General features: G+C 33.0%; 1 protein-coding gene across 3 annotated transcripts in view; it reads left to right on the plus strand.

The window, feature by feature from the left end:
- Positions 1 to 16,728, plus strand: part of LOC140448135 (uncharacterized) — a 546,485-nt gene that overhangs the window by 71,321 nt on the left and 458,436 nt on the right. For all 3 annotated transcript variants that reach the window (XM_072541218.1, XM_072541221.1, XM_072541219.1), the window contains exon 2: positions 13,362 to 13,419. In XM_072541218.1, coding sequence (XP_072397319.1) covers positions 13,367 to 13,419 — 53 coding nt within the window. In that variant the 5' untranslated portion in view covers positions 13,362 to 13,366. The remainder of the gene's footprint in view (positions 1 to 13,361; positions 13,420 to 16,728) is intronic.

Genomic DNA, 16,728 nt, shown 5'->3' on the forward strand with positions numbered 1-16,728 from the left:
TTATATCTGTGATATATCTCGTAGTTGTACCTCTTTCTCCAAACACAATTTTCACAGATGCCACCGAATATTCTTCTTAGGATCCTTCGTTCAAATATAAACAGGTTTTCATCTGCTTGGGAAATGGTCCATGTCTCCGACCCATATGTCAATACTGGTTGTATAAGGGTTTTGTATATGGTTATTTTTGTTTTAAGACCATATAAAATACTCGAAAATATTTTGTATGCTGTATTAAGGAGGAAAACACCCTGTATATTAGTATTATATTTTCTAGAAAGCATCACAACCTTTCTTTTGATATCAAGGTTTTACATACCCAGCATGCTGTAGAGAAGAACTATAGATTTCATGTTTTTGCAAATTCTTTAATATAATAATTATCATATGTATCTACTGAACTAAAAAATCTAGTCAACGAAGACGTAAGTTTAATTACTTATATATTTAATTCAATATTAAAAACAGGCTATTTTCCACTCCAATGGAAAGTTGCTCAAATTGTTCTTATTCCAAAACCTAATAAGGATCACACAGAAGTATCTTCATATCGCCCAATTAGCTTGTTGCCTATTATATCCAAAGTATTTGAACGGCTTTTTCTGAGAGGACTGGAGCTTATTTTATATGACAGTAATGTTTTACCGAATTATCAGTTTGGATTTAGGAAACAACATGGTACCATCGAGCAAATTCATAGGGTGGTAAGACTTTCAGAAATTCGCTCGAACACAAAAATTACTGTACTGCTGCATTTTTAGAAGCCTCTTAAGCTTTCGACCAAGTTTGGCATGTATCTCTTATCTCAAAAATTAAATACATACTTCCTTCCTCATCCCAATAAGTTTACTTTTAAGATCCTACCTGACAGATTAATTCTTTCAAGTCAAAAGAGGTGAGGAAGTCACTAATCTTTTTCCAATATGTTCCGGAGTTCCACAAGGAAGCATACTGGGACCCACCCTCTACTTAATATTCACATCAGATCTACTAATAACGACCAATACAACAATCGCTACATATGCCGATAACACAGTTATCATGGTTTAAATTCTACAGCAACTAAAGCATCCCAGGTATTGCAAAATCACCTACTTAAACTAGAGAACTGGCTTAAACTGTGGCGAGTCCAAGTCAACAGTTGAAAATCAACACAAATAACGTTTACGTTAAAAAAAGGTGACGCGCCACCAGTTTCTATACGTGTGTGGTTCCAGTCCAACCCTACTTCTTTTAGCACCTCAATCAATTTTCCGTGTTTGATGTGGTCGAAGGCCTTTCTATAATCGACAAAGCACACATACCCGTTTTTGAACCTCAAGATATCTTTCTGCCATCAGTGTCAATCCCATAATTGCTTCTCTAGTGCCTGTACCCTTTCTAAAACCATATTGAGAACGATTCAGGTATTCTTCACACTTATTGTGAATTCGGTTATAAATTATTCGCATAAAAATCTTAGAGGCATGACGATACAGTTCGATGGTCTTCACATTTCCTTGCTTTTTGTTTTTTAGGAAGAGCTATGTATGTGGATGTTAGCCAGTCATGCGGTATTATGCCATGTTCATATATAATGTTGCAGAGGTATGTTAATTTCCTGACAGCATTAGTTGACTGTTAAGTTCTTTGTATCTTGTTAGGTTTTTGTTTTTTACCATCCGTCTCCTCTCCATAATTTGTAATATTTCGTTTGTCATCCATGGTTTTCTATGTTAACGGTTTTCTTTCTGTATACTTTGGTCTGCTGCCTCCAAGACAATATTTTTAATTTTCTCCCACATGTCTTCAATGTTTTCTTTTATTGTCTTCTCCTTAGTGGGAGCTATTGTCTTAGACTCTAACTGCGTGTCTACTATATCTTCATACTTCTGTTGCTGTCCTTGGTCAGCACTACTCCATGATATTCTCTGACTGGGTTTAGCCTTGTCTACTCTTTTGAATTTTAATCGGATAGTTGCGACTACAGGATTGTGGTGTGAATTTATGTCACAGCTTGGGTATGTTTTTCCATTTAGAATACCATTACGGAAGCTTTTGATTGTAATGTAGTCGATTTGGTTCCTCAGAATATTTCCTTCGCAATCTTGAGGAGACCTCCACGTATATAGACGTCTTTTATGTAATTTAAACCATGTGTTAAGAACCGCCAGGTTGTTCTCTTGGCAAAATTCAACAAAGCGTGTGCCTCGTTTGTTCCTGGTTCATTTCAATTATCATTATTACTCCCATTAAAATCTTCACTTATTTCGAGTTACGTTCCAGAACTGGTGGTCGTTGAGTTTTATAGGAGACATTGTTCGGTCATGCGATACTGGATCTTATTTTTCCAAACGATTACTGGCAATGAGTATTATAGGTTTTTAACAGCCGAGTTGCCTGGCTTGTTAAAGGATGTTCACTTGGGAATCATACGAAACATATGGTTTCTATCATGCGGTATTAATAATGCGTTCACACAATACTTTTTTCTGTCAGAAAATCACTGCTCTGGCCTTTATAATGCGAATATTTATCTTTTTGCTTATATCCCCATTGTCATTTATTTTTGAAACTGGATAAGTGATGTTCTTGGTTTTTTCTATTTCATTACCATATGCTGTAATTATGTAGTCATCTACCGATGTTTCCTGACTATGATATATTTAGTTTTTAAACTATTAAGTTTTAAGCCATATTCTTCAAATTCTTCAGTAACACTGTCAATTAATAACTATAGTTCTTCCGCAGAACTCGCAATCGACACAGTATTATCCGCATATCTCAAATCACTTACTTAATTCCATTGACCGTGATTCCGACATCAATCATGGCAAAGCCTCCGTGAGAATATGCTCAGAGTACAGATTAAAAGACAGTGGTAACAATATGCAGCCCTGTGGAACCCCACAGACAATTTTAATTGTTTCAAAAGTATCTAGGCCAGTTCTGATATTCTAGCCCAAGTCGGTTATTCCTACGTATTTGCTTTATAGCAAAAAGCTCGGATACGTTTGAAAAAATATTCCCATGAAATATTTTTGTATAATCACATTCGTTAGACACCAATTTTTTAAGTTTTTTGATTCATCAGAACAAAAAAGGTCTCTGCAATTTTTTTCCAAATTTAATCATTTATAAATTTAAAACTGAAAAAAAAACTAAAAATGACGATTTTCAAGTATCAAAAACACAAATAAATAATACCATTTTTAAAAACATTAACTACCTAAATTTAAGTTCAAACCTTCTTCTATTAGCTCCTTATTTTGTGTTTATTGGGTTTATTTTATTTTAAAATATTGTTTTTAATTGTTAGTCAAGGTCACATAATGTCCTGTCATAATTAATATTCTGAATATGGTATAACGTTACTTTTTCTGGAAAACTTTACTATGGTTTTAATCCTTTTTATAAAAGTCCCTATGCAACTAAATGAAACTATATCTTAAGTGTTGTTAAATAATGTGATAATTGAAAAACAAATATCAAACAATGTCACATATCCTACACAAACATTAAAAAAATATCTAATGCAAACACATCACGTCATGTGTAATTCGGTAGAGGTTATAATACGTTTATCTTTGTATATAATAAGTGGAGTGTAAATAATTTTCCATTGTCGATGCCAAAAATTGCTGTTTCAATTCTAAAAGAACTGAATTATCAAAGTCATAAAACAAACCCAACAGACCAGTTTACTCCCTACAGTCTTGTCTGAAAAATGAATGAAACTAACGTCCATTCACTCACCATGGGAACGATTAGGAGAGGCAGAAAAACACCCCTGTTGGCCCTTTATTCGCGAAGATATAGGGGTAGCAATAACAATGGCAAGCGCAGACACAGGTTTTATTCAGAAATCGATAATTGCAGTTGGCATAATGTCATCTTATTTCGGCAATAATCCACAAGTGCTTGAAATACAATGAGGGGTTTCATCTCGCTAATACTTCCAGTGCTGTGGATTAAGCGGGTGACGCTGAGTTATATTAGTCACCGGAATTCATCGATTTTAGTAACACCTGTCGTATCATTGCCAGCTGAATACTGATTCTATTAATATTAACTGGTACAATAATAACTTTATACTGATATAAAAACACGATAAGGTGCCTAAAAACTATCGCTTTGAAACGGTAACAAATTTTGATTCAACTATATTTTTTATTTATGGCTAGAAACTGGAAAGTATGCAGTTTGATCTATTTAAAAAAATTTAGAAAATTGTAATTTCGTTTTGTAGTTCACCCTGTATACAAATTTTAGTCAATGATTTTAAATAAACTTAATTTAAAAACTATAATGTATCCAACGGTTCTTTTGTAGAGGGTGTTTTGTTATGTTTTAATTAATGCCCATTTTTGCTGTCAGTATTTTATGGTTAGTTCTACATTCTCCTCCTCTTCCGACTCTCACATCTTTTATTCTTATCGTGGTATCTGGTTTGACTATTACGTGTCTTATCGATTTCAGCTTTCGTGTTTCTTGCGTCCATGTATATTTATGAATATTTTTATGTCTGAAGAATCCGTTGGTGATTTTTAGGTTGTTTAGTTCGCATGATTCAATCAGACGTTCTCCATTATCGTTTTCTTTCCTGCCATTTCCTTTTCTTACATTTAGTAATATATTCTTAGATTTAAAATAATTTTTAACTGTCAAAATCTGATTAAAAAATTAATCTTTACATAGTATAATTATTCTACTTTATAATAAATTATAAAAGTTTGGCAACCTAGCATACTGCTTTTTATCTTTTAATAATCATATTTAAAACAGTTATCTATATCTACGCCACTGATTTTTTGGGACGATACACGTGGAGGGTATGAAAACAGGTTTTGTTTATTTTAGGGATTTTGGAACAAATGTTGCACGTTCGAGGATCATTTTGTTTGATGATAGTATTGCAAATGAGGGAAATTGGAAACTGCTGAGTTTCCCTTTGATAAAATTTTATGATGAAGTTATGATTCATTATGTACTGTAGTACACTTTATTTAAGCACGCTTTTGTTGTACCAGAAAACATAAACAAAAAGCAATAAAAGTGTAGAGAAAATATTGAACACTTTTTAAATTTTTGTCATTGAAATTATTAATGGTTTTTAAGTTAATTTGAAATTTATTAACAAAATCATTTTCTATTTACTTATTGAGCTTTCATAGTTAAGACATCAATTTTAAATGAAGTTATGTACGTTATTTCATTAATATCCAAAAAAATTTTACAAAATACAAAATATATTATTGATATTTTATGTCGTCCTTACAACATTTGCATTTAAAAGAAACACAAATAGAAAATTATTCCCTATTCATGATGCTTTACGTAGTGATAACTTGTTTTTTCTGATCTGTCTCTAATTAGCCCAACCAAATAAATTATCCATGTGCAGTATTGAAATAAATACAAACTCATACAAACAATCTTATCAAACATATAAAATTTTGATAAAGTTATAACCATAACAACATGAGAACTGTCTTGCTAAACTTTTTGAATAACTTCCTACTCACTAAGTCTTCTTTTTAATGGATTAACTGAGTTGGGAAATAAGAAAATACGTTATTAAGTTTAAATATGCAACAGCAACAAAAAAATTTACTGTTATAGTTAATCTACCTTGAGTTAAACATGTTGTGGACTGTACACAAGAATATTAGATAAAGAAATATGCACTGCTTCGAATAAGGTTTTTATGACGCAACTATATTTTGTCTCTTGTTTGGTTTATAACTTTCTTAACTTTGAAATAACTTTACTTAAGAAAAGTAGAGACGATGAATTAGATAGAGCTGTCAGCAATGTGTTGAGCTTCCGTACTGTCAAATTCCTTATGATGAAGGTTTAAGTCCAAGGCATTTGCTGGGGTAGCGACGAATATGGGTCTTAATTTGAGAAGAAATTTGCTTGTTACACCAGTCAAATCTTGAACCCAAATTAAATTGGGTAATTTAATTAACAGAAGTGGTGGCACAAATGTTGCAACTTCTTCCGCAGTGGGCGATAACTGACCTTCACGACTTAATTTCTAACCCTAAAGAGTAGGCCTTTTTATAGGAAAATATTTAAAACAGAAATATACTGTTAACTTGGGGTATACGGTTAGTCTGAGTATTATTTGGGAATATTTTCAAACGAGACGTGACGGAACTAAAATTTACCCAACTAACAATAAATTTTTGGCGATTACTTTGAGGGATTATTTCAGCTTTTACAATTTTAATTTCGATCAAATGTTCTTGCATAATAAGTGCTCAAAAGAAAATGGTAGTTTATGAAAATGGCCATATTTTTGGTAAAAATGCTTGTTTATAAATATTTAGTGTAATGGATTGTATCACTTTCAGTTATGCAAGATATGATAATTTTTTATTAGAAGATGAAAAAGTGAAAGGTTGTAAATTAAAAAAAATCTAATACACCTAACCCAAGGCGCATATTCTTTTTGAAGACTTATATTTTATTATAATGTAAAACAAAACCTAAACAATGTTTTGACCGGTTATTTATTACATTAAAAATATGGTTATACCATGAATCCAATGAACCTTCTCTCACTCTAAGACGACGATGTCTTCTACTTTCGTATGCTGCATCAACATCGGAAAATCCCTTTAATCCGTTCATTCCCTAATTACCACAATGTCGTCTTCTACCAATAACAATATCCAATACCTCATCATAAAACCTATACCTCAATTAATTTCTTCACTACTTAAAAATATTGACCTCCTTCTGACTAGTTCATTTCTTCTACCTTTACTTCCTTCCTGGGCTAAAAATTTTCCTTCAATAGACACTTGATTCGCTATCTTTAACAAACACGAATCTTCTAACATTCTTATAGAGTAAGCATTTTTAAAAACCACAAGGAATCTACGTTCCTGTATTTGGCTGTATACCATATATTAAAAAAATTTATTAAAATCCTTTGTAAAAGGTATATATTTTTAAAAACCCAAACGGGCTGTTTTAGACAAAACGTTTTCGGAATCCATTATTCCATCATCAGTGTCCTATAAAATATATAACCACTTAATTAAAAAGAACGTGAAGTTAAAATTTTGACCAAGATTAATGTAAAGTGTGGTTAATACTTACTAGGAGTACATGAATGTAGCCACTAAATACATGGGTAAAAACCCGTTAACAAATAATTAGTTACATTTGATTTACATTATATTTTAAAAAATTATTAGGATGTTAAAGTTACCGTTGGATTAGGTAACATGGTGACATATGACTCCACGTTGAAGTTGCAAGTCCTGAGACGGTGTGTCTACGAGGACTTAATGGAAGCAACTGATTGAAATGACAATGTTGACAAGTTAGGACGGAACAAGTAACAGAGTAGTCAATATAACTGTATGTGTCTACTTAAGACAAAAGCCAACGTTAATTAAATTTGTTAAAGTAATAGATTTTTTGATATTAAATTAATATAACAGTATCAACCATCAATGTTGTTGTTTTTTTAAAAATTGATTTTTATGTGTATGAGATGAAATGTGGAGAGAAGATAATGTGGTTATAGTTGGGCAACCAACTATGTATGTGTGTGGTAGTGTAATGAAAAGGAGATTTTTATATTTAGGCCCTTTATGTTTCTTCAACATTTGGTACTTGGGAAATAGAAAATAGACACATGTAGAAGGTTGAGTTATAGAAATTTTGTTTGATATTGGTGGAAAATGAATGAATATATTTAAAATATGAACGTGTTCTTACATGAATGAAATAAAACTTTTGTAGTATAATGGTCATGTGAAATTTAACTTATAACTCGATTATAGAAGGCCCTGTATGTCAAAAAACAACATTTGGTACCTGGTAAATGTAAAACTAATTAAGTTATAAGTACATGAAATTAATTAATATAAGTTACATGAAAGAATCTTTCTCAAAATAAACGTAATGAACATCTCAAGACCCTCAAATCCATTAAGAATAAAATCATATCCCACAACTTAATTATCAGTAAAGCTGACAAAGGTAACTGTCTAGTGATCTTAGATCAAACTTCATATCATAATAAAGTCTCAACCTTCCTCAACAACAATAACTTCACTCTACTTACAACAGACCCCTCTAAAAAGTTCATAAATAAATTAAAAGACAATATCAAACATTTCACAGATTTCTTCTCAGAACATTTTGCCCCATATTATAAAATCCCAAGCAACCCCTTGATACCCAGGCTGTACGGTTTACCTAAGATACACAAAGAGGGCATTCCCATTCGTCCAGTTGTTAGTTTCATTAACACTCCAGTCTCCATCTTATCAAAATTTATATTAAATCTTATTAACAACATGACGAACTTCAGCCCTCGATTTTCAGTCAAAAATACTAGTCATCTAGTCAATAATTTACAACACATCAATCTTCACCCCAACATTACTATGCTTTCATTTGATGTCAGCAATCTATTCACGTCTGTCCCTAAACAAGAAACAATTAATCTGGTTAATTCTCTTCTCAGAGCCAACTCCATTACTTCATCTACTACCAAATCCATTATCCAACTTCTACAACTTTGTTTAGAACAAGATTTCTTTGTTTTTAACAACAAATACTATAGACAACCTGATGGCTTAGCCATGGGTAGCTGTCTCTCTCCTTTTTTGGCTGATGTATTTATGGATCATTTAGAATCCACACAGATCATGAAAAACCCTGAAATACTCCATTGGTTCCGCTATGTTGATGACTGTTTAGTCTTCATTTCAGGTAATTCCAATTCAGCTGAACATTTACTTTCCAAAATTAACCAAATTCACCCCAATATCAAGTTCACTATGGAACTAGAATCATCCATGTCAATCAATTTTCTAGATCTCACCATTACCAGATTAACTGACCACTTCGAGTTCAGTATCTATAGGAAACCCACACAGACTGATCACACAATTCCATTTTCATCTAACCACCCCATGTCACATAAACATGCAGCTTTTCACAGTTACATCCACCGCTTAGAAACCATTCCACTTTCAGACATAAATTACAAAAAAGAATTCAACATACTTAGACAAATAGCAGTCAACAATGGATATGATCCCAACATCATCAACAAACTCATCCGTAAAAAACGCCTTAAGACCCTGCAGGAGAATGCGTTCCCCAGAGACCTCACCACCAAGCCCAATTACGTTTCACTTCCATACTATCATGAAAGTCTTTCTGGAGATATTCGAAATCTCATCCAACGGTCGGTTGAAAACATCCATGTGTCATTTAAGTACCCAACAATTTGGGTCAACACATATCTAATTCCAAAGATCCCATCAATTATATGGATCGGAGTGGAGTGTATAGATTAAAATGTTCAGATTGCAATGCCTCTTACATAGGTAGAACATGCAGATCACTATCCTCACGTTCTCTAGAACACACTAAAAGAGAAAATACTTCCACTTTCTCTCAACATCTTAAAGAACACAAACACACCCTTAATATCCCAGAAGACGTTTCACTTATTCACAACATCCCCCAAAAAAATTTTCTTAAATTAGACTTATACGAAGACCTTGAAATTCTTAAAGAAAAACAAAAAAGCCCAAATTGCGTCAATCGTCATGTATCCTTCAATCGAGACTTCCTCCCTCTCCATCGCCAACTATTTTCATAATCTTCATCCCCTACTCACTTTTACAACAAAAATCTACATTTATCACTATTTGTCCGCCCAATACTCATCTTCTTTAATCCACTCCAAAAAACTTTTCTGTTTACACATCACACTCACAATCAGTCCTTATCTCTCTCTAGTAAACCCAAACTTCTAATCCGACCCACTATACCTTTTGTTGTCCATACTTCTTGTCGGCACCTCCAAACCTTAGACTATTCTTCATCTCTTTCAAACAAACCTCTCAGTCCTCATTTCACTCTTCCACACAACCCCCCTAGGTTTTGGTTGCAGCTCTCTGCAATCTTAAATCCTATCATAAATCTTAATCATAGTTTAAGTCCTAATTAAATTAAAGGAAATTGGTTTTAAAGACTTTTTTGGTGGACAATTTATTGTTGTATAACAATTCATAATTTCTACCTTGCGAAGATAATTTTGCAGTACCAGAAAATCGTGTTTAATAAATGTTAATGCCATACCACGTAAAGTTCTAGGATATCAGATGAATCACGAGACCCTTTCATCAGTTTTAGCTATGTCACGTAACAAATTCGCTTGGCTACTAGGCAATTTACATCTAGTTGATAATACAGTGCAGCCAAAAAAGACTGATCCCCGATTTGACAAACTTTACAAAGTGCGACTTCTACTGGCCAAACTCATGGAAACGTTTCTTGCAGCACTGAAGAGCTTCACATGAGTTTCAAGAGATTAATAAGTCTATGATACGATTCAAAGGTCGAAGCAGTGTCTGACAGTACATGGCTACAAAGTATGGGTTAGAGCAGATTCAAGCGGATTCATGTGCGAGTTCCTGATATGTACCGGTAAAGTGGGAAATTCCACCGAAAAAAGCTGAGGACGAGTCGTACAGGATCTAACAAGGGTATTAGTAAATAAACACCACCGAGTATTCTTTGACAACTATTTCAACTGTATTGATCTTCAGAGATCTTTATTGTCGGACGGAATTTATGCAAATGGAGCCGTTCAGAAAAAAACAAAGGATTTACCAGAGTTCAAAACTGACATATAAATGAACAGAGGGGATTCAGATTACCGTATTTCAACAGATGGACTATCTCCGTTGAATTTGATGAATCGCAGAAGTGGATGATTCTTTTAGCAAATCACAAAAATCCAGCAACAAACGAAGTTGTAAAGGGAAGACAAAAAGACGCTACTCCAAATGACGTTTCATGTCCACAAATGGTAGTGCTCTAAAACTCACATATGAGATATGTTGACAAATTTGACATGCTGAAAAGTCTTTATGAGGTGAATCGTAAGTCACACAAGTGGTGGCATAGAATATTTTTTTATTTTGTGGATGCTTGCGTCGTAAACGCATTCATTCTATTTCAACTTAGAAGCCAATTCAAAAGTATGTCTTTGAACGAATTTTTGCTCTTTGTGAACATCAGCAGAAAAACCTATGAGTAAATTCAAAAGGCATATTCCCTTGGAACTGCGCCATTCAAAGTCTTCTCGTATGCCCCAAAGAACTACTTCTTTGAGATGTTCCAACTGCAGCACGACAACAAATGTTAGCAGAACACAGTGGAAATGTTCATCTTGCAATGTCGGATTTTGTCTCAAACACGACAAAAATTGTTTTGCAAGATTCCATTCAAAACAATAGTAAAAAATAGGAAGAAAGAAGTGCTACCTGGTTTTTATTTCTCATTTAATTTTTTGTTAAGCTATGTTCCTGCTGGTATCTTAAAAATACCACATCCTGCGTGATATACTTCAGGATCAGCATTGTTCATTTTGACTGAATTTGTTTTGAATATACTAAAATAAATAAATTTCACAAAAATCCTGTTTTTTTATTTAATAAAAATCGGGCTTCAAAGAGTTAAATTGCTTATACCTCTCTGTTGCTTATTTTTTTCAAAACACTGTTATAGTCTATTGGTGTAATGCACATAGTTATGATAAAAAGAATTCTTTTCATAAAAGCGCTTATCAAGATATCATATTGAGTAATCGATATATTGGTGCTTTATGTCATGCAATTTTTCTGTTTTCATAAGCCATTCATTTTGTAATGCACAAAAACTTGATTGTCGCGAAATAAATTGTGTTGTGCAGAAGACTTCAGCCCGATAGATAGTAATAAATCAAGAGCTTACGTTTTTACACAGTTGGGAAGGATTTCGGCTCTTCTTATTTATTTATTTTAGGGCGGGGTATTTGTTTGACTCTTTGCAGGGAGACATGACAAATAAGCTTTTTTCAAAGTACTTTTGTTTGTGGATTTAGGGCCCAGCGTAACGTCAGCAGTCTCTGTGGATATCGATCCACATTTAGCTTTTGTTCTTGAATCGTTCATGCTGATTGTATAATTAGATCTTTTGTTTCTATCCAAAACGGGTTGAAAATAGGAACAAATATACCGCTTTAAGTTTAACTGTGAGTTAGCACATTTAACAACTTAAATATTATCAAAGAAATTATTTTAAAATTTTGTAAAAGATTTAAGAATAACTGTGTTAATCTTCATTGGTTTTTATCGACGAATCCGAATGATAATGCACATATATAATGTCATAATGTCCCTAAGAAATAGAAATACGACGAGAATTGTAATAATAATGTTGTTTAGTTGTAACAATAAAACTCCAACTAATGTTGAGAGCCAATCGTTTGGCTTCAACCAGCTTAAGTCTCTCAGGCGTAGGTAGGTATTATCTTAAAAAGGCAAATTTAGAAAAGGAGTTTGGATGGGACACATAAAACATGCTATTAACTAATTATATTTATTATTATATTTATTATTCATAAGAATGAATTTTAATATTAAAAAAAATGGCTTCCTGCCTGAAGCTTTACAAAATATGAAAATGATACTTATGCTAAAATGTATGGTTGGTTTCCTGTAGTTGAATAGATTCCAGTTAAAAAAAAATAACTTGTTGCTGTAGTTGTAGTGTGGTTGTAGTTGGACGTAGATACTTATTTGGATGTAGGATGTATGTAAGCTGAAGTACTTTCAGGCAGGTGTGGAGTTCACCATAGTTACTGCAGTTGTATTCTCTGTGGTACCACGTGATTCAGGAAGTCCCTACCAAATAGAGGGAAAAAATTTGAAATGAGGCCAAAAAAAGAAAACGAGAAACTTTGTGTTAGCGAGAGCATTAATTTTAAACATTTCCTTGCCATAAGAAAAAACAAACAATTTTTTTAAAAGGACTGCAGATGAAAACGATAAATAAATAGGTCTTACCTATTTTAATTAGCAATGTTGACCCATTATATAAGTTTTGTAGTGCTTTCTGAGCGTGTGATTTATATCAGTGTCTCGAATTACTTCTCAAAATTTTGGTATTTTCACTGTATCGTAGGCCATTAGCAGATGTTAAAAAGTACACATAAAAGTGAGTTATATGTACTTCTTTTAATCCCTTTATCATCGTTGTCATCAAGATGTAGCAAATTAACTTTTAAAATAATATATATAATATTTAAAAATATAAGGCACCGATAAGTCGTTTTTACCCTACAAAAACCGATGTGTAGGCAAGCATACTAAAAATACTCCTCTAATACGACAACTAAAAATAAACTATTTTTAGAAGGGATCAAGATTTTTTTTAAATTTTTAATAGATTATTGCTTGTTATCGGATATAATTTATAATTAAGTACTACTTAGCCGATTCATCTATGTATATTAATAGCTTGTTTAATTTTTTTTTAATTTCGACAACGCTAATGAATTATTTTTTTAGGTGGTATGGCACGTGCTGGAATGGCATTAAGAAGAGGAACGAATCAGGGGAATACAGAGTAAGTATTTACTTTAGACTAATTAAATTTATTTTTCATGAGGGTGTAGATCGTGATTAACAAATTGAACAATTTGTAATCCTTTAGAGGAGTAATGTGAAGTGATCGATGGATTAAAACAATAATAATTTTATATATTTATTTTTTTTAGTATATAATTTCAATAAACAATAGTTACAAAAGTAAATACATTACTATTTTACGATGAGATAGATTTTTAAACTAGCACTAATTTGTTCTCTGCTTATTTGGTGCAATTGTGAAATGGATTTCAAATTTTTACTAATTCAAGAGCGAGTTTTCGATGCGACGTCGTATTTATTATGTCAAATTTTTTCAGTAAACGTATATACATTAACAAAAGAGTTTCTTAGCCGTACTGCGACCTAAAAGTGGACCATATTCACTGAGCAATAGACAGAAAGTTGTTAAAATAGGCGGTGAAATAATAAATAATATTAAGTACGCCAATGACACAGCATTATCAGTTAAAACTTTGGAAAACGCTCAGACTTATTAACTTGTTGTACGAAAAAGTCTATATAGAAATCCTAATATCAATATTACCAAAACTAAGTCCGTAACAATAGGGAAATACAAATAGGTCCAAATCAACATATGCTGAAAGAAGAAGTTGTACCGTTAGAAAATTTTAAATACGTTGTGAGCTGACTTCACACTAATAGTGAATATAACTAAATTCTTTCCAGAATTTTCAAAAAAGAACAATGAAACTTTTAGGAAAGTGGCAATTTATTTCGCAACATTTAGCTTGATATGGTTGACCCAGCGATTCTCTAACTTCTTTAACCCGTCTGAAAAATACGTTTCTCGAGGTCTGCAAAGTAAGCCTCTATGACGGCGACGCTCTCCTCATTCGACTTAAATTTCTGCTCGGCGAGTGACTTTTTCGAGTGACGTTTTGAAACAAAAAAAGTCACACGGAGCCAATCCTGGAAAAGACGATGGATGGGGTAGCATTTCGTAGTCCAATTCTTGGAAAATCTGAGCTGTAAAAAAAGAGCACTATTTTTTCGCCATTTTCGGACCAATAATTTGGCCTAGTACAGCTCTTTGACCGGTATGTTCTTCTCAAGGTAATCGACGTAGATCACACATTGGTGAATCTCAGAAAATGGTGGTCAACATCTTTCTTTCCGGCCAGCAGGACAGCCTTCGCCTACTTCGGAACATGTTAACTGGGTAAAGTCCATTGTTTCGACTGTCTATTGGTTTATGGAGTATACCAGTGGATTCATGTTTTGTCGACAGTTTCAAGATAACGCAGAAAATCCTTCGGATTGCGCTTAAACAGCGTCAAACACTGATCTGAACTGGTCTCACGGTTGCGCTTGTTGTCCGGAATGTGCTAACACAGGATATGACCCACGCGGTCTTTTTTAAAAGCCTACTATCTCAGGTATCTCTCGCACCTTTAATCGGCCGTCTGCCAATACGAGATCGTGAATTTTTGTCACAATATCTTCCATGGTAATCGTTTTCGAGGCACCTGGACATGACTCATCAAAAACCGATCGCCATCGAAGGACAAAAACAAGAATCAAATCAATGACCGACCGATATTGCTCTTTTTCCATTTTTCTAAATTCCGCGATTGCGCCCGATTTCAGACGTGGTGAAAAAACCAAAAGTCTAATTAGGCTGAAATTTTGACATTTTGTTGCGATAGTGGCGCCATCGAGCGGTGAGGCTGACGACTTATCTCTTTCGAGCGGCTGCTGATAGGGAAAGGTTTGTTGGTATTGTTGACAGAATATCTACTGAATATCAAACTGAAGAAGCAAAACCTTTAAAAAAAATCATATTTTTTACTTTGGAAATGATAGAGTATATATCTATGAAATCTAAAATCATGTGGTATCGACGAAAGAGATGAATGTGATGAAGACGAATAGAAATATATTGGTGCCAGTAATACTTTAACACAAACCAACTAGCTGTTGATCATTAGACCTCCCAAAACATGAAAATATAGGAATTATCAAATATAACAATTACCATCGCTGGAAAGAGGAAGAGTTCTTAGCCTTTTATTAAATTATTTAGGGACGATTTATATCAAAATACATTTTGCTGAAAGTTTAATAAACCTTACTTATTAGATTCCTTTATCTGTTCAGGTACACCTGATTTAAAGAATTGAAATATGCACACTACACTATAAATATATTTTTAAAGTAGAAACGTTAAATTGATGTGAATTGAAGTTTTTAATAATATTTAAGAACTATTTTCAATGTACAGCTGCTTCCTAAAAAAAAACTGATACGACTCTTAGTAAGATTTGATCATTTTGAGCAGTGTATTTGATTGGTCTGACATTATATATTTATTATGACAGACAAATAATAAAATAAACAAAAAAATAACAAACAATTATTGATTCCATAAGTTAATTCATAAATTGTAATAAATATTAAGGTCTAAATTTTGATATTATTTTGAATTCCTGCATTTTATAAAGAGTATGTAAATGATAGTTTTTACATAAAATAGGGTTGTTGTTATTATTTTTATTATTATTAAGGATTAAAACAAACGACTTAACAGTATATTAAAGCAAAAATTGTAACCAAATTAAAAGATAACTGTGCACTATCAGAGACATCAAAACATTCTAACATAAGCAGAGCCACACTTGTTCTACTCGTATTAATAAAAAATGGAGGAAATAAGAATCTCTCGAAAGAAAGCGAGTATCTGGAAGACCAAAACTATACTAAATTTAGGTATGTAAAAATAAAATTAATATTTTTTTATATCTCCATCAATATTGATAACAGCTTGTAGACTTCGGTCCATCTGCGTGAAAGGAACTATGAAATTGTCTTTTTCAGAGAGCTCGTCCCAAATCTGTTGTATACCGTGCCACAGCTCTTCAGCATTTTGAGGTTAAAAATTACGCCGATACAACCGTTTTATAATAGCCCCCCACACATTCTCGATTGTGTTTAAATCTGAACTGCAACTGAGCCATGGTACGGTTTCGATGTTGTTATTCTGGAGCCACCGGTTTATTATATTTGCAGTGTGAACAGGACAATTATCTTGGAGGATAAAATTATTTTCTGTATACAACTGTTCTACACTGGGAAACATGATGTTTTCTAGAATATTCAGATAAGTCCAACAAACCAGCCATAAATACGACATACCATTCCCATTCCTCTAGATGAAATCCATACTCATACATTGGCGCCAAAAAGGTCAGCTGCTCGATATCTATCAACATGTAGAGGATTAAATCTATTATTATCTGGTCTATATACTTCAATTTTGCCCTTTTTA

Source organism: Diabrotica undecimpunctata, chromosome 8 (assembly GCF_040954645.1).
Source record: "Diabrotica undecimpunctata isolate CICGRU chromosome 8, icDiaUnde3, whole genome shotgun sequence".
NCBI classification, from domain to species: domain Eukaryota; kingdom Metazoa; phylum Arthropoda; class Insecta; order Coleoptera; family Chrysomelidae; genus Diabrotica; species Diabrotica undecimpunctata.